We start from the raw sequence: 17,576 nt of genomic DNA, 5'->3' as shown, positions 1-17,576 counted from the left end.
TTAACTTGTATTTTTCCCCTGTATTGGACTTATAAATTTGTGACAATATACATAGAGACTTAGATGGCTAGTCTAAGTTCTCTTTTAAATTAAAATTCTCGTATATTTTATTTCTACATCTTGCTTTCCATTTATTAACTTGTATTTTTCCCCTGTATTGGACTTATAAATTTGTGACAATATACATAGAGACTTAGATGGCTAGTCTAAGTTCTCTTTTAAATTAAAATTCTCGTGTATTTTATTTCTACATCAATTCAAATTTAGTTTGTTTTTGTTTATTTTTATTATTTGGTCTTACGCTGTATTTTAAAGAGTAAAATCCAGTTCAAAATTCAAATTAGTTCGGTTTACGCGCCGTGACCCCTAGCGGGGGATATTACAGTGGTGGCAGCGGAAAGTTCGCGTTCATTTTTGCCCTATTTTGCTAACATCTTCGTAAAAGGTAATTTTTTTTATATAAGTGTAGTTAAAAAATAGTTTTTATTTTTTAATTACTGTTTAATGAAACAATAAAATTGTTCCATGCATTTGATCCATTTTCCCCCCCTCAACTTTTAACAAAGTGAAGTTAGCTGATGGTTGAACTGAAAATACCTAATTGAGGCTTTCATATCCCAATTTTTTCCTGCCGGCTGATTTGATTTATTTTTCTGGTTTGTACCAAATCTTTGTTTGTACTGTGGACCAATGATGCCAATGTTGGCACCTTGAGCTACTGCGCTTGCGTTAGGGCTGACCGCTCATTGGCCGCACTTGGCGCGCGATTAAAAATTACATTAAAAAACAATTCTTGTAACTTAAGTAAATAATTATTAAAATATCCACAAGGATATATACAAATTGTGTAACTTTGATTTCAGGCAAAAAAAATACAACACATATATTATATTAATAACAGTTTATTTTCAGTGAATTACAATGACCAAATTATATTTTACAAAACATCTAATTTAAAAAGAAACTTCTTGGAAAAGTGATTGAAAATAATTCTTTATAAGTTTTTAATATTTTGTATGTATTTTTCTGTGAATTCATATAATTATATAACCCATAAATTCATAAATTATCACGACTGCATTGTAGTTATGTTTTCTTTTTCTTTTTTTTTTTTACTTCAAGCGCCGTTTTGTTACGTCTCAATCGAAAAGAACAATCTGAAATTTTGTTTTAGAATTATTCAAATATTATCACTATTATATTCTGCAATTAACTTTTATATATCAAGCTGCTGAAATATCATATGGTATTTAAAAAAATGTATCTATTAACAAATATTTTGAGAAATATTAGTCAGTCTTTCAAATTCGATGAAAATAAACTGTTATTCATATTTAAAAATTTAAATTACAGGAATTGTTTTTCAATGTAATTTTGAATCGCGATTCAAAGGGTAGCAAACCAGCGCTCAGCCCTATGGCACGTATGAATGAAAATTATTATCATTTTATTATTGCATTAAATAGTTCCTAAAAAAGAAAAACTATCTTTCAATTGCCCTTATACAGAAAAATTACTTTCTTCGAAGATATTATAAAAATAGAGCAAAAATTAACCGATTCCCATGCATTTGGTCAATTGTTATCCTCTCAGTTTTCAACGAAGTGAAGTGAGCTAGTGATTGGAGTGAAAATACCTTATTGTATATGTACACGGTCATGACCATGATCTAACAAATACATGGTCTAGCCACTTGAGGACCCTGTTTCGTTCAAGTAACGCAACCGCTTAATTCCACCATTTTGTTAGTTTGACCGCGCAGCTTAAGTTTGACGCATGAGACTACGGCGAACTGTTATAGGAACATCAATTAAGGCACTTCGTTTAAATTACTTGAAATAATACCAAGCTTGTCATTGATTTTGAATCTTTTCAAAACTTCGACATATCTCTTAAAATTACTAGAATTTTGTGTACAAATAATAAGTGTTCAATTGTTATTTATGCGGCAAAATTTAACAATTTCACTCATAAATTAAACACTTTTTAAATAAAACAATTAAAATTGTAATGCTAAAAAATCAAAAGTTCTTTGAAAATCTAAAGATTCAAAGCATGTAAAACTATGTAAAACTATATAAAAACTATGTAAAACAATTCAGTTTCAAATTGTTTTCTTTTCAATATTTGGTTTAAATTTATTCGTCTTAAATGAACAGTGACATATTGCTAAATATTAAATACTTATTCTTTTTCTACATTAAGAAATTTCAAATTAAATGGGTTGAAAATTAAATAATTTAGACTCACAATATTTTTAATTTAATAAAAACATTTAATTATGACTATATTATTATGGATTTATTTTTAAGAGGAAAGTAGTCAAACGCACGTTTACATTTTTTAATGGCTGAAAACATTAATAGAGGTAATATATTAATAAATTTATTTATTAAATTTAATATAAAAAAATAAAGAAAGGAATACCTGAAACTATGAATGAAAAATATATTATTGATAAATCATGAGTACAGATCCATTTTTAAAATTATTTATTTATTTAATATTTACAGTTGATGAAATAAAACTGTTTTTTATCAAAAATTTTCAGCTTCAACTACTTTTAATTTTTAATTGTTTAAATCCTCAAAACTGCACTTTAAATATTTTTAAAACTGTTAAAATATAGCTTGGGCAGATTTTTCTTCTGAAAATTCGTAAAATTCTCGGTTTCCCAGTCTGACGGCCACCTAGTTCTTTATAAAAAAAACCTTCGATTTTAAAAACTTGTAATTTTTAATTTTTTTAACCTCTAAAACTACATTTTGAAATTCTTCAATTAAAATGTATGCTGAAAAATAAAAAAATTTAACTGGAAAATGTTGAAAGTGGCAGATTTTCGAATTAAGTATTCTAAACTAAATGGTATAATCTATAAAAATCAAAATTTAGGAAACTAAAAAAAAAAAACGGTTGAAATCAAAGTTGGGCAACAGTTTTATTATACAAATTTTGTAACATTCGCGGTCAAAAAATAAATTCACTGTAATTTCTCGGTTTTCCAGGTTTCCCGGTCCAGCGTCCAACCTGCACTGCGTTATATAATTTTCTTTAGTCAGAACTTTCCCACTTGACTTTAATTTCATTTTATTTGACACAGATACGTCATTTTTTGTCAGCAGAAAGAAGTTATGAAACACATAACATAAAATTATAGTTAATCCGTATTTTCCTTTAACGATCTTCAATATTATTATAATACATTTCATAAGGATTCAAATATTTATACACCTGAAAAGTACAAGAAATTTTTATTCTTACATTTTGCATTTTAAAATCCCTTACGTTTGCCGCCTTTTTTATCCAAGATGGAGAAATTAAGCGGTGGGTCCTTATTGGTTCGGTTTTTTTACTTGCGCGTGGCTAGACCATGTATTTATAAGATCATGGTCATGACTTTTTCTATACATTCCGGCTTTAGTTTAAATGTCGACGGGCATGACTAACCTGACTTTTGGAAGTTGCATTAGGAAGTTATAATTTTATTCTAAGTGACTGGTAAGCCCTATTAAATGAAAGAAATTTGAAAATTAGGTAAATATTGTTGTAATTCGTTTCCTTATTAACAATTATTTAGTCTAATATCGCAAAGCGAATAGTTGCTTTGACAGGTATTCAGGTGGCTGACAGCGCGGTTCAGAACTCCACAACTCTGCATGAGCCAAAATTCAGTCTCTAAATGATACTTTCCCCTAGATGCCCACATCGTCACCTACGTTCAGAGGAATACATTTGAGACTTGCAAACTCTCTCCAATGATCATTGGGAGCCCAATGAAATTTGAGCTGCAACAAATTTAACGACAGCGTTTTTCTGTGTAGGTTTCTATAAGACATTTAATGTAGAGAACGTACCACACTTGTATTTGTACCAATTTTGAACAAGAAAAAGTGGCTGTCTATGTAAAAAGTAATAAATTTTTATATTTTACGAAAGAAAGTTATATTCTTATTGTTTTTAATACAAATGTGCAGTTACGCTTATTTACAATTTCAGCTACTTTGTCTGGAAATACCGTTTCTGCTATAAAACTTGTTAAATAATAATAAGCTATTCACTATCATCAGGTAACACAAATAAAATGTCAATGATTCTGTGTATGAAGGTAAATATATTGATCAATATATAGAAATATCCAATTTTGCATTTATTATTCTATAGAGTAATTCTAATTTTATATCACTCATTCTAGCTATTGTATTGTACTAATTTATTTCAAAGAAGGATTTCTGAACTTCTTAATTAGTACATTTATTATTATTATATGCGCATCTACTATTTTTTAATATGTATCTGAATGGTATTTTGCAACTTAATGAAGCGAATGCATTTTGGTCAATGGAATTAAAAAGGGAACAAAATTTTCTGGCAAAGATTTTATTTTTGAATTCACAGATATCTTATTAAAATAACACTTAAGTTCTTAAAATGATACTTATATAATCTGATTAAACTTTGTGTTAAATTCTGTAGTTATTTTATTACAATAAGACTTGAAGCGATACTTAATCAATCTGATAACATTTCGTGTTAAATTCTGTATTTATATTATTTAAATAACATTTAAAGAAAAACTTAAACAATCTGATCACATTTTCTTTTCAAGCCTTGAATTGTCTGATCAAATCAGTAATTAAGCAGGTATTTGAGCTTGCTATGAAGATTATTAATTTTTTATTACTACAATAAGTCAAAGCCAATTAAATTTGAATTAGTATTGATAATATATTTACTTGAAATGATCGCATGAACTAAACGGCGCGCATGCGCAGCACGACGCGGACTCCCAACTGCCAGTTGCGTTTTTTCTCATTTCGACCGTTGTGACGTAATGTTAGAATACTGTATTGCCTCTGATATGGCACGGACAATTTATTTGGAAGATTTATATAACTTAATTAAATGCTTACACAGCAAACACGTTCTGTAACTGTTCCAGATCAAAAAAGGAACAGTGTTCTATAACAGTTGTTATAAGATTGTGACAGAACTGTTCTAGAAAAAAAAGGTAATAGTGTTCTAGAACGCTGTGACAAAATTGTAAACGAACTATTCTAGAAAAAAAGGTAAAAGTGTTCTAAAACACTGTGACAGAACTGTTCTCGAACTATGTGGCAGCACTGTTCTGTAACAGTTGCTATGGAATTTTTCTAGAACAAACTGATCACAGGCGCTCTATAATATTTGTTTCAAGTTTATTCTAGAACTGCACCGTAAAAGTGTTCTAGAATGAATTAGGAACGAAGATTAGATCGCTAACACTATGTTCGAGCTGACCTTTGGGAATATCCCTAATGTGGATATCTCGGACGTATCATTTTTGTTAGTCGGGACTGCGTATGCGCTATCCCGGATCTAAATATATCCATGGTTATATCAAAATTAATAAAGTTTAAATAACCAAATTTTCGAATAATTAAAAATATGCAAGAAAAATACAAGTGAGTACCAAAGGATATTTTTTATTTACACAGTATGCACTTAATAAATTTTTTTTATTAAGATTCATTAATATCGGTCTGATAAACATTTATATAAGTTAAAATGACATTATTCATAATAAAAAATAAAAATGCTATTTTTTAGCATTTCAAATTGCGCGCGAACAGCAACGAATCAGAGACCGAGCGCGACGCATGCATAGAAGAGTTCGGGGCACTCGTTACGAGCACGAGTCGGAGTCAAGACATTTTTCATTGCACCAGTCGATTCGATCATAAGTGCAAAGAGGTTTATGATGCAAAACTAATCATTGGTGGCAGCGCCGAGCAGCGAAAGGCGAAATTCAATATGGCACTTGGTGTGTGGCTGCTTATAATTAATATATGAGGGTAAATAAATTTTAAATATATGTTTAGTGTCTTTATGCGAGGGTAATGTATTCTTATAGTGGCAATTGTACATGAAATGGAATATATAGGGAACTATGGTAATCCTAACTTCACTTTACAAGTGACAGCCAAAAAGGATTTATGGACATTTTATGAATGCTAATATATATGGTAAATATTGATAAAAAGATTACAAAATTTATTTTGTGATGTTTACAAGGTATAAACGGCACTTTTATACTTCACAAAATTTCTTTGATTGAAATTCGTATCTCATTGACAGAGGGCCAATACACTCTAATTTAATCTAATTCATTCCAATTCAACCCAATACACTCCATTTAAATCTACTCCAAGTCAGTCATTCCAATGTACTCGAATTCAATCCAATTTATTCCATTCCAAACACTCCAACCCAATTATTTCCAATTCATTCCAATTGAATTCGATCCAGTGTAATACAATCTCATTCATTCCAATCCACTGCAATCCAATCCAATTTACTCCATTGGGGTCATTCACAGAATACGTGATACACTTTTCAGGAATTTCTGCCCCCCCCCCCCCCCCCCCCCCCCCCCCGGTGATACTTTTTCCATTGGGTTTAAGGGCATGTGATACCTCTGGTGATACTTACAGTTTCCCCGGCTTTTTTCCACAAACATGAAAATTTAAAAAAACTGAATTCGGAGATGCTATAAAATATCATAACGGACGTCTCCGGACTTTTTTTTAGGGATAGTAACAAAAAACTTATTGTGCTAAATAAAAATTGTATGCATATGCATTATTTTGAGGTTACGTCGTTTTTCATCTCTGCCTTTTCGATAATCTGGAAATTATTTATGAAATAAATTTTTTTGATTGCCTGCAAACAAAGTTAGTTCCGGGAGATTACTTACTATGTTTATTTGTAAGTCCAAAGTTTTCGGCCAAAAATATTGTGTAGTTTGGAAGTAACGCTCGGGTGAATTGTAACACACATAACCTCGAAATATACACGCACGTTGTTAGCAATATCAAAAATTTTTTGATAAAAAAAACACAAAAAAAGTGTGTGGGGATGTCCGTTAGCATGTTCTATATCATTTCCCAGATTTTGAAGGCAAAATATTTCTTATTCTAGGAAAAAAGCCGGGGGAATCTAACACTGAAAAAATCGAGACTATTTCCTAAGCGCTATACGAATTAATCACATTTTGCTAAATTAAAACTTTTTAAAATTAATCTACAAGAAAAGTGTGTGTGGACGTCCGTTAGCATGTTCGCTATCATTTCCCAATTTTTTAAGACAAAATATTTATTATTCTAGAAAAATTGAATAATGATACTTCGGCAGATCATCAACCACCCCTAAACGTATCACGTATTTTGTGAATGACCCCATTCCAATCTATTTCAATTGGTTTAAATCCAATGAAATACAATCCAATCTAACTCTGTACCCTATAAGTAAGCAATTTTACGGCTTATTCTACAAAATACGATTTTAGGTATCGTTTGCAGTACCTAAAATCGCATTTATGATTGCGTTGTGATAAAACAAATTTCTTGACTTACATAACAAAAAAACATTTTAATTAAATATTTCCAATTAGTATTATCATTATTTTATATTATTCTTTTATTTATTGTTATTATATTTTCTGATTTGACAATAATTTATTTATCAATAGCTATAGAGCTAACATTTGACCTGAGGCCTCCCGCAAGTCAATAATCAATCAAAGATAAATTCAAAGGGGTCTACAATACGATGTATAGTCTCTGCAATATAAGAGATTGAATGATGCACCATTTTTTAAAAATTGCGTAGTCTTTTTAGTAATTATATTGTTTAATAGCTTCTTTAAAAAAAGGGAACCCTCTGAAAATATCTTTAAACCTTATTTTGGCTTGCATCTTTGCTTTCATGAACAGCTTAAAAATGTAAAAAATGGTTGCCCTTAAGTACTAAATATGGTAGACATATTCACAGGTTTTCATATGTCGCTACTAATACTGCGTCTCTAGATTTCACAGGCAGTTGTCTGCTGATAAATATATCATATTAATTGCTCCAGGATTACAAACACTTGTTGAGTTCTCCTTTGTGAGCACGTCTCTTCTTCCTGAGATCTGCTGAGGTCGGCTTCCGAATCATACTGCAATTTGCATTTCCGTCTACTTGCATAAATCCACCATTGGAATAAAATGTCTGGCGGAAAATTTGGTAAGGATAATTAGTATAAATATTTATATATACTATTATTATATATCCTATATATATATATATATATATTATTATTATTATTATTTTGCAAATATATATTTTAAACAAATTAACAGAATCAAACACGGGGTAGCTTTATCCTTTTAACTCTTCCGATCAAAAAGATTCATGAAAAAATTTATATTACATAGATAAACATTAAATAACCCGCAACTACTTAAATCTTAGGGTTGCCACCTAGGCCGGCTACCGGTGGAAATAGGTCAAAGCCGGCTGAATTCTCGAGATACGCAGTGTGTATCTCAAATGTTTAAGTTCCAATGATCTAAGAATCAAAACGACAATTTTGAAGCAATTCCTATATAGCCCTGCTCGTAAAAATAGCGCTGATGAGCAAATCAGTTTCAATATTAGTCATAAATATTCATAAGAATAAAGTTTATTGTGGTTAAATTAAAAATTTGTTAATAAAAATCATGTCATGTCATATATGGCATTTATCAAACAAAAGAAGTGGTTTAAACAAATATTTTGATTGGCAAAAAAGGTGTCAACCCTACTCAATTTTAAGTTAAACCCTATAAGAATAATTAATATTTACTTTATTATTCTAAAAATCTGTAATATTAATATTTCAGCTCTGTTAAGTGTCTCCGACAAAACAAATCTTTTGCCGTTCAGCAAAAAATTACATGAATTGGGACTAACGTTAGTCGCATCAGGTGGAACAGCTAAATCTTTGAGGGATGCTGGTCTCCCCGTTAAAGATGTTTCTGACATTACTGGAGCCCCTGAAATGCTCGGAGGACGAGTGAAAACTCTTCATCCTGCAGTTCACGCGGGTTAGTTTTATATTTTATTCCCGCTTAACTTAAAAAGAGTGAATTTCACATATTACAAAATTAAAGAAAACAATCTGAATAAAAAATGTAAATTTTTCTTTTAGGAATACTCGCCAGATTGACGGAGTCTGACAAAAGTGACTTGCGAAATCAGAACTATGAATTGATCCGTATCGTAGTCTGTAATTTGTATCCGTTTGTGAAAACGACATCGAATCCAGACGTGGCGCTGGAAGATGCGGTGGAAAACATCGATATCGGTGGCGTTACCCTCTTGCGAGCTGCAGCTAAGAATCACTCGCGAGTAACTGTTATCTGTGACCCGGATGATTACGATAAAATTATCGAGGAGTTAAAAAACTCTGCTGAAAAAGATACCAAGCTTGAAACAAGGTATATATTTATGTTCAACAAGTTCTGTAAACAACTTTATTTACTGAACACTATCTATGTTTAGATATTTACTCGCGCAGATTAAACGAATCACGGAGAATTTCGAATTTTTATCTGAAAAAAAAAATGAAAAGAAAATCCCGAGGGGTTAATCACTCTTGAAATCTGGTATACATGCCTTATCAAATCATTGAAATCTCGATGTGAAATCTTTGAAATTATGGTGGAATCATTTTAAATCCCTGAAACCTTTGGAATCTTGAATTCTGGAGTACCCAGATTTCACGGAGCGTTCTATGGTGATAGGCATAAATTAATGTCATTTTTGAGTTTTAAGTACAATAATTTATGCTATAATGTGATATTCATATTAGGGATCATCCATAAACTACGTTACCAATTTTGGGTAATCCCCCCCTCCCCCCGTTGACAAACGTTGTTGAAATGTTCCTAATGGAATCTTATGTGACATACAATCTGGGTATTATTGTCTTTTTAAACTAAGAAAGGTACATTTTTTACCAAACATGGAATAGATCAACTTTTAATTTAAAAAAATTTGATATACAAAACAGTTAAATTAGACAATCATAAATATAAAATTATGATACAAAATTTAATTTTATACCAAAAATATGAATTTCCAACAAAATACAAGAACTCTCAAACCAAAAGTTGCATTTTCAGCTAAACTAGATTAATTAAAAAAAAAAACGAAATTCTAACAAAATAGTTCTAGTTTAAGACCAATTTTCAATAAAGTTCGAGAATTCTCAACCAAAAAGTTAAATTTTTATGAAAAAAAAATTTCTTTAATTAATTTTTTGAAGAGTAGTTCAACTTAAAACCTAGTTGTTACATTTTTAAACAAAAAGTAGTTTGCTAGAAAAAAGACGAATTTTGAACAAAATTTAAGAATTCTAAACCAACGAGTTAAATTTTCAACCAAAAAAGATGAATTTTTGAACAAAAAGATTATTTTTACTACTAAAAAAGACCAATTTTCAATAAAGTTTTATTTTCAACTAAAAAGTTGAATTTTTAGGAAAGAAAGATTTCTTTTTTTAATTTTTTGAAGAGTAGTTCATCTTAAAACCTAGTTGTTACATTTTTAACCAAAAAGGGAAATTTTTAAACAAATAGATTAATTTTTAAACAAATAGATTAATTTTTAAACAAAAAGTAGTTTACTACAAAAAATACGAATTTTCAACAAAATTTAAGAATTCTAAACCAAAGAGTTGAATTTTCAACTAAAAAAGATGAATTTTTGAACAAAAAGATTATTTTTACTACCAAAGAAGACAAATTTTAAATCAAATTTAAGAGTTCTAAAAAAAAGTTCAATTTTCAACTAAAAAGATGAATTTTAAAAATAAAATATTAATTTAATACAACAAAAAAAAAACATTTTCGACAAAAATTCAAGAATTCTCAACCAAAAAGTTGAATTAAAAAAAAAGGAATTTTTAAACACAAAGATTAATTTATTACCAAAAAATTATAATTTTCCAATAAAATTCAAGAATTCTTAACCAAAAAGTTGAATTATCAACTCTAAAAGGTGCGTTTTTAAACAAAAAGAATAATTAACTACTAAAAATACCAATTATCAATAAAGTTCAAGAATTCTCAACCGAAAAGTTAAATTTTCAATTAAAAAGATACATTTCTAAACAAAAAGATTTGATTTGGAGTGAATTTTGTTAACAAGTAAATGTTTACTCTATAAAAAATCGTTTATTAAGAAAAGGTATTGGACAATAATCGAACCGAAAAATCTACTGTAATAAGTGTAGTTGCGCGAGAGTAACAAGATAAGTTTTTAACTATACGAAGGTACAAGAATAATTGAATTCGCTGACTGGAATATCGAGTCTCGAAGGAAAGGAAAAGTGGGAAATTTTGGTAAATAAGTGGGAGCGTATTTGAAGATTATTGGTGGAAATTGAGAGGGTGGGAACAACAGATTCTTCTCTAAATGTTGGAAGGAAGGGATGGTGGGAAAAAATATTAATTAGAACCTAATCTAGGACCTTAGGCTGTACTGAGGTCGACCATTTCCTTAAGTACCGAGAAGAACGTGCTCGGCGTCAAAGTAAAAGATTAGAAGGATACTAAATCATAAATACATAATTAAATTTCTTAAGAGAAGAAAGTCTGAAACCTAAAGTATTTGGGATAACAGAAATACATAAAAGTAGAAAGTAACAATTCCAAAGAAATCTGCCTAACAGTGTTGGAAGAGCCTTTATCTACATGCGAAGGATGACAAATATTTCGAAAGCAGTAATAATAAACAATGGACAAATTACAAAAAATATAAAAAATAAAATAAAATTGTTACGACGTAACAAGATTAATTTTCTACCAAAAACATTTATCATCTGGAAACTTACTTAAAACGTTACCATATGTACTTTTTGAAAAAAGTCTCTTAATTCTAAAGGATGTAACGTTACTTTGACTGGCACCCCACCCCCTGTACTTGTTACCAACCGTAGGTTTGTATGACCCCCCTTCCCCAGTGATAACGTAGTTCATGGACGATCCCTTATAAACTGACATCGATTTTCACCTATCACTTACGGTTTACGTGATATTTATTAATAATAATAACACTAACGGTAATTTCTGTTTGGAACGTTCCCTGATATTAGTGATATTCAAAAGTTGAGTAGTTAACCAGTAAAAATATCCTGAAATAAGAAATGATTAACTTAATAATAGATTTAATGCTTTCACGATGATTCATTTTGATAAAAACAGATTTCTTCAGGGCTAACCTAACTGAAAGTGAACTGCAATGTTCACGAAACGTCGACAAAATTGGTAGTTTTGTAAACGATTGGAACCCGAAATATCTCTTTTTATCAAATGATTAACTTGGCAATGAACATGTTTATTCTTATTTTCAGACAAAGTCTCGCACTGAAGGCATTTACTCACACAGCGGAATACGACAATGCAATTTCGGATTATTTCCGAAAACAATATAGCGCTGGTGTTTCACAAATGTCTCTTAGATATGGAATGAATCCACATCAGAAGCCTGCCCAGCTTTACACAATCCTGGAAAAGTTACCATTAACGGTGGTTAATGGTTCGCCCGGTTTTATAAATCTGTGTGATGCATTGAACGGTTATCAGCTAGTAAAGGAATTGAAGGCAGCTCTTAATTTGCCAGCTGCAACTTCATTCAAACACGTCAGTCCAGCTGGAGCTGCTGTTGGAGTTCCTTTGGATTCCGTCAATGCGAAATTGTGCCAGGTAGATGATCTTGTTGACCATCTGACGCCACTCGCAACTGCCTATTCGCGAGCCAGAGGCGCTGACAGAATGTCCAGCTTTGGAGATTTCGTTGCTCTGTCTGATACTTGCGACGTCCCTACCGCCAAAATTATCTCCAGGTAGTTTTCAATATTGGTTCGTTAAGTAATATACAGAGCTCGGACTCGAGCCACTATTAAGGTAGATCAGCTATTGAATTTAATAACAAATACTTTCAATTTCTAAGATTTCAACCCGAAATATATTGCATTTTCAACAAAACAGTTCAATTTTCAACTAAAACAGATTTTCTACCCAAAGCGAAACATTTTCAACGCAATGAGATGAATTTCCAACAATAACAAAATTAATTTTCTACTAAATAGTTTAATTAACAACCATATAGATGAAATTTTCAGTAAAATAGGTATTTTTTCAAACAAAAAAGTTAAAGATTTAAGAAAAAAGTACAATTTTCAATTTAAAAACACGAATTTTTTCGAAGACAGTTGAATTTTTAACCAAAAAGTTACTTTTCCCCCAAGAAATATAAATTTTCAAACAAGAAGGAAGATTCTTATATGAAAGCATGAATTTTCAATCCAAAAGAATGAATTTTGAGCTACATAATTAAAATTCTGACAAAAAATTATCTTTTTAACATAACAGTTCAATTTTTCAAAAATCATTAGATATTTAACAATACAGTTGAATTTTTAGCATACAAAGATAAATTTTCTATCAAATGGTCGAATTTTCGAACAAAACTCACTAAAATTCAATCAAACATTTGAGTTTTCAAGACAAAAAGACAATCTTTTGGAAGACAGTTGAATTTTCATCAAGAAAGTTAATTTTTCTAACTAAGAAAGACGACTTTTCAACCTTAAAGGATGAATTAAAAAAAACAGTAAAGTTTTTAAACTGAAAAGTCGAATAATTTAGAAAGCAGTGAACTTTAAATTGGAAAAGATGAATTTTTAACAAGGTAGTTGAATTCTCAACCACAAAGTTGAACTTCTAACGAACAAGAATAATTTTCTATCCTGAAAGACAACTTTTTAACAAAATACATGAATTTCCAACAAAATTCTTTAATTTTACAGCTAAAAAAACGAATTATCTACAAAACGGTTGAATTTTGAACCTAAAAAAATGATTTTTTACCCATAAAAAGAAATTTTCAACAGAATAGTTGAATTTTCAACCAAATTGTTGAATTTTTAACTTATACAATATATAGGATAAAGTTTTAGCAAAAAACGGAATAGTTAAATTTTCAGATAAAAACTCTGATTTAAAAAAATGGCTGAAAAAAATTTCAACCAAAAAGTTTTATTTTCTACTAAATTGTTGAATTACAAGCCAAAAAGATGTTGAAAGATGAATTTTCTACGAAGCAGCAGAACTTTCAACATAAAAGTCAATTTAAAAGCAAAGAGTTCATTATGTGAATCCTTAATAAAAAAATCTGCTCGACAATGTATTATGTATTATGATGACCTTGTAATTTTTTCAAAACGTAACGTTTTCCTTTTCTTACCTTTTTTATATCGTGCGTTGATTGGTTTGGAATTTTCATTTTCATTTTGTATTTTGAAAAAGCCATAACTGTGATAATTTTCTTGTTATCAAAAAAATCCATCAAGATAAATTGTTAACATTTTCGTGTGCTATAAATAGCCGTACGTGGAATTTTAAAATCTTTTGCCCCTAAACCTGTGTGCCAAAGCCCAATTCGATTCAATTAGTCGGTCTAAAGACATCCAGTATACCAGCGCGTGCCTTATCAAAGAAATGTGAAAATCAAAATTTTAGATCTTATTTAGGCAAACCATTTTTTTATTACACATTTTACTGTACCGAGTACCGTCTTCCATACATTTATTTTTTTTATTTTTTCGCAACTTGTGTCAAAAAGTGATTCATTATGAATTTGTTGTTTTTTCCAGTGCGTGTAATTTGAGCTTTTTCATTTTTGTCGTATCTTGCATAGTTTTACCAAAAAATGGAATTCGTGGATTTTTTATTATTATTTTTTTTTTTTGGTAGGATCAAATTTGGAATTTTCAACTTTTCGACCAAATTAAAAAAGTTGTTATCATAATTCTGTAGGGCCTTCAAATAGCAAAGTCTTTCTTCTTTTGACTTTTTTTCATATCATGTGTTGTTTGGCTTATAATGTTCATTTTAGTTATTTTTTTGGATTTTGAAAATGCCCTAACTCTGATGATTTTCTATTTATAGAAAAAAGTCATAGGGATAAATTGTTTGAGTTTTTGAGTACTATGAACAACCGTACATAGAATTTTTAAATCTTGTAAAAATGTGGTTTCAAAAATTTTTGGTACGATCAAATTTGGAATTTTCAACTTTTCGACCAAATTAAAAAAATTGTTATCATGATTTTGTAGGAATTTCGAAAATCAACGTTTTTCTTCTCTTGACTTTTTTTCGTATCATGCGTTGTTTGGCTTAAAATGTTCATTTTAATTTGCTTTTTTTTGGGATTTTGAAAATGCTCTAACTCTGGTAATTTTTGATTTTTCAAAAAAAAGTCACTAAGATAAATTGTTCAACTTTCTTAATACTATAAATAACCGTACAGAGAATTTGGGAATTTTTTAAAAAGTGGTCACAAAAATATTCAAAATGTGCCCGCTTTTTGAATTTTTATCCAAAATGGCTGGCTAACAAACTTGACCTTTAGTTTAGGACACTAAATGAGTGTGCCAAAGGGCAATCTAATAGATTAATTTTTTCGAAAGTTATCGTGTTCACAGCGAGACATACAGACAGACACATTCGTAAAAACCTGTTTTTCGGTTTCAGAGGGTCTCAAAACGTGTTTATTTGACAAAAACTGGGGGGAGGGGTCAAATTTTACACAAATCTAATACCTTCTCTGATGAGAATGTAAAAATTAAATTTGGTACAAAGTAGTTCAATTTTAGGTCTAATAATCGACTTTTGGACTAAAAAGTTGAACTTTCAACTAAAATCAAATAAAAGAAGTTTTAACCAAACGAGATGAATTTCGAACCAAAAAAAAAAATTGGTTACAAAGGCTAATTTTTAGCCCCCCCCCCCCCTTAACTGGTTAAGTAGTTTATGGAAAGTACTGCCAGATCACTTTCTTTTAGGACTACACCGCTGCTTCGGATTGCACAACATTTTCGACTTTGTTTTAGCTTTTTTGAAGAAAACTTTTTCAAGTAACACATGGTTGAACATTGAAAAATTGACAACGGCCGCAATCGAATAATTTTAAATTCGTTTATTAAAAATTGAACAAATGCATATTTTAATCCTGAAGTTTCAAAGTAAAATTCTAAATGAAACCCCTAATTTGCGATGCATTTTTGATTGAAATTAAATTGAAAAAACTCAGTAATGTGATTTAATTACATGCAAGAATATACAATATTAAATTGGAAGCATTCAAAACGAAAAAAGCTTAAAATTAAACAATTGTGAAGAAATAAGTTACAAATTTAACAATTCTTGAATATGAATGGATTCAAAAATAAATAATGCTAAATAAATCATTCATCTTTCAGTAATATACAATTTTTTTAAGTTTTATTTTTTGAAAGTTAAGCGAATTAGAAATCTTAACCAATCAATAAGAATCCAAATAGAAAAGATTTGAGTTTTGAAAAGAATTAAGATGAAATTAAACGAAATTGAATTTTTTCGACTTTGCAAAAAGTTGCATTTTAAGAAAAAGCTAGAAGCTAAAAAATTATAAAATTACGGAATTTTAGTTCAGGCAACTCGATTTTAAAATGCATATGAAAATAAATTTGTATGATTTAAAAATAATGTAACTTTTGATCAATTAAAAATGTTTTAAAGAAATATTTTAAACGTGGATCAATCCTTTTTTTGCAGAAAAATTAAAATATGGTCCTCTGTAGAATTTAAATCTAGTTTATTTTCAAACACTTCAAAGTAAGTAGAATTTTATGGGATTTAAAAACACTTCGTGATAAAATGTATTGTGTTGAAGTAAAGTTATTCATTTTATTGGTACCAGTGAAGTAGAAATTAATTTTCAAAGATTTCCTTTATCTTTTAAAACAATTCAAACCATATTTTAAATAGTCTCATTTTATCGGTTATTTTTCTCTTCCTCTAAAAGTCCATCAAAGGTGTGGTTTAAAATTATTTTTTAAATTGCTTTTGAAAAAACATGGGAAAAACCTGGAATTTATCAAAAATTCTACTGTTTTGTTCAATTTGTTATAACTTGATAAAAATAACAGGTTCAACAATTACTTTCGCATGAGCAAACACAATTTTCAAATTCATACGATTTTATGCTAGAAAGCAGAATATTGAAGTTATTACATATAGTTTATAGTGTATTGCGTTTGATCTAATTTTCTAAGTTAAAAAAAACATTTGAACACTATTTTATATATTTAAAGTGAGTCCGAGTCATGAATATAGACTGAAAAATGGCCAGGAATGTTTCCAAGGTTTCGGTATTAACTTAAATCTTCGATTTTTAAGGGAAGTCTCAGATGGAATAATCGCCCCAGGATATACCGAAGATGCTCTTCAGATTTTAAAGAAAAAAAAGAACGGGGCCTATTGTATTTTGCAAATCGATCCAAATTACGAACCGGCCCCGATAGAACGTAAAGTTCTTTATGGATTGACTTTGGAACAGCAGCGTAATAATGCCATTATTGACAAAAGCACTTTTGCAAATTTGGTTACGAAAACTAATAAATTGTCGGAAGCTGCTCTGCGAGACTTGATCGTCGCGACAATTGCTGTAAAATTCACGCAGAGTAACTCTGTTTGCTACGCGAAAGATGGACAAGTAGTCGGAATTGGAGCCGGACAACAATCGCGAATTCACTGCACGAGACTTGCTGGCGATAAGGCTGATAATTGGTAAGTATATACAAATTGTAATTCATACCAGGTGTATACATATGAAACCGGTATTGCCATTTAGCGGCCAGTAGGCACACTTGTAGGCACTGTCGGAACTTACCATTTGTGCTAATTGGC

General features: G+C 29.9%; 1 protein-coding gene and 1 pseudogene across 2 annotated transcripts in view; both read left to right on the top strand.

The window, feature by feature from the left end:
* The first annotated feature begins 5,202 nt into the window (after nt 1-5,202).
* Nucleotides 5,203-5,353, top strand: LOC117172217 (annotated as a pseudogene).
* Nucleotides 5,354-5,666: 313 nt separating this feature from the next.
* LOC117171455 (bifunctional purine biosynthesis protein PURH) overlaps nt 5,667-17,576 on the top strand; it is a 13,495-nt gene continuing 1,585 nt past the window's right edge. Inside the window, exons 1-6 of one of the 2 annotated variants that reach the window (XM_033358792.1) lie at nt 5,667-5,831; nt 7,895-8,043; nt 8,682-8,885; nt 8,990-9,278; nt 12,197-12,688; nt 17,067-17,456. In XM_033358792.1, the coding sequence (XP_033214683.1) occupies nt 8,025-8,043; nt 8,682-8,885; nt 8,990-9,278; nt 12,197-12,688; nt 17,067-17,456 (1,394 nt within the window). In that variant the 5' untranslated portion in view covers nt 5,667-5,831; nt 7,895-8,024. Of the gene's footprint in view, nt 5,832-5,903; nt 6,003-7,894; nt 8,044-8,681; nt 8,886-8,989; nt 9,279-12,196; nt 12,689-17,066; nt 17,457-17,576 lie in introns of those variants that run through there. The other variant, XM_033358793.1, reaches the window with a different exon arrangement.

Source organism: Belonocnema kinseyi, chromosome 4 (assembly GCF_010883055.1).
Source record: "Belonocnema kinseyi isolate 2016_QV_RU_SX_M_011 chromosome 4, B_treatae_v1, whole genome shotgun sequence".
Lineage (NCBI taxonomy): Eukaryota > Metazoa > Arthropoda > Insecta > Hymenoptera > Cynipidae > Belonocnema > Belonocnema kinseyi.
The sequence above is the reverse complement of the archived record's forward strand: the minus strand, read 5'-3'. Positions and strand labels throughout refer to the sequence as shown.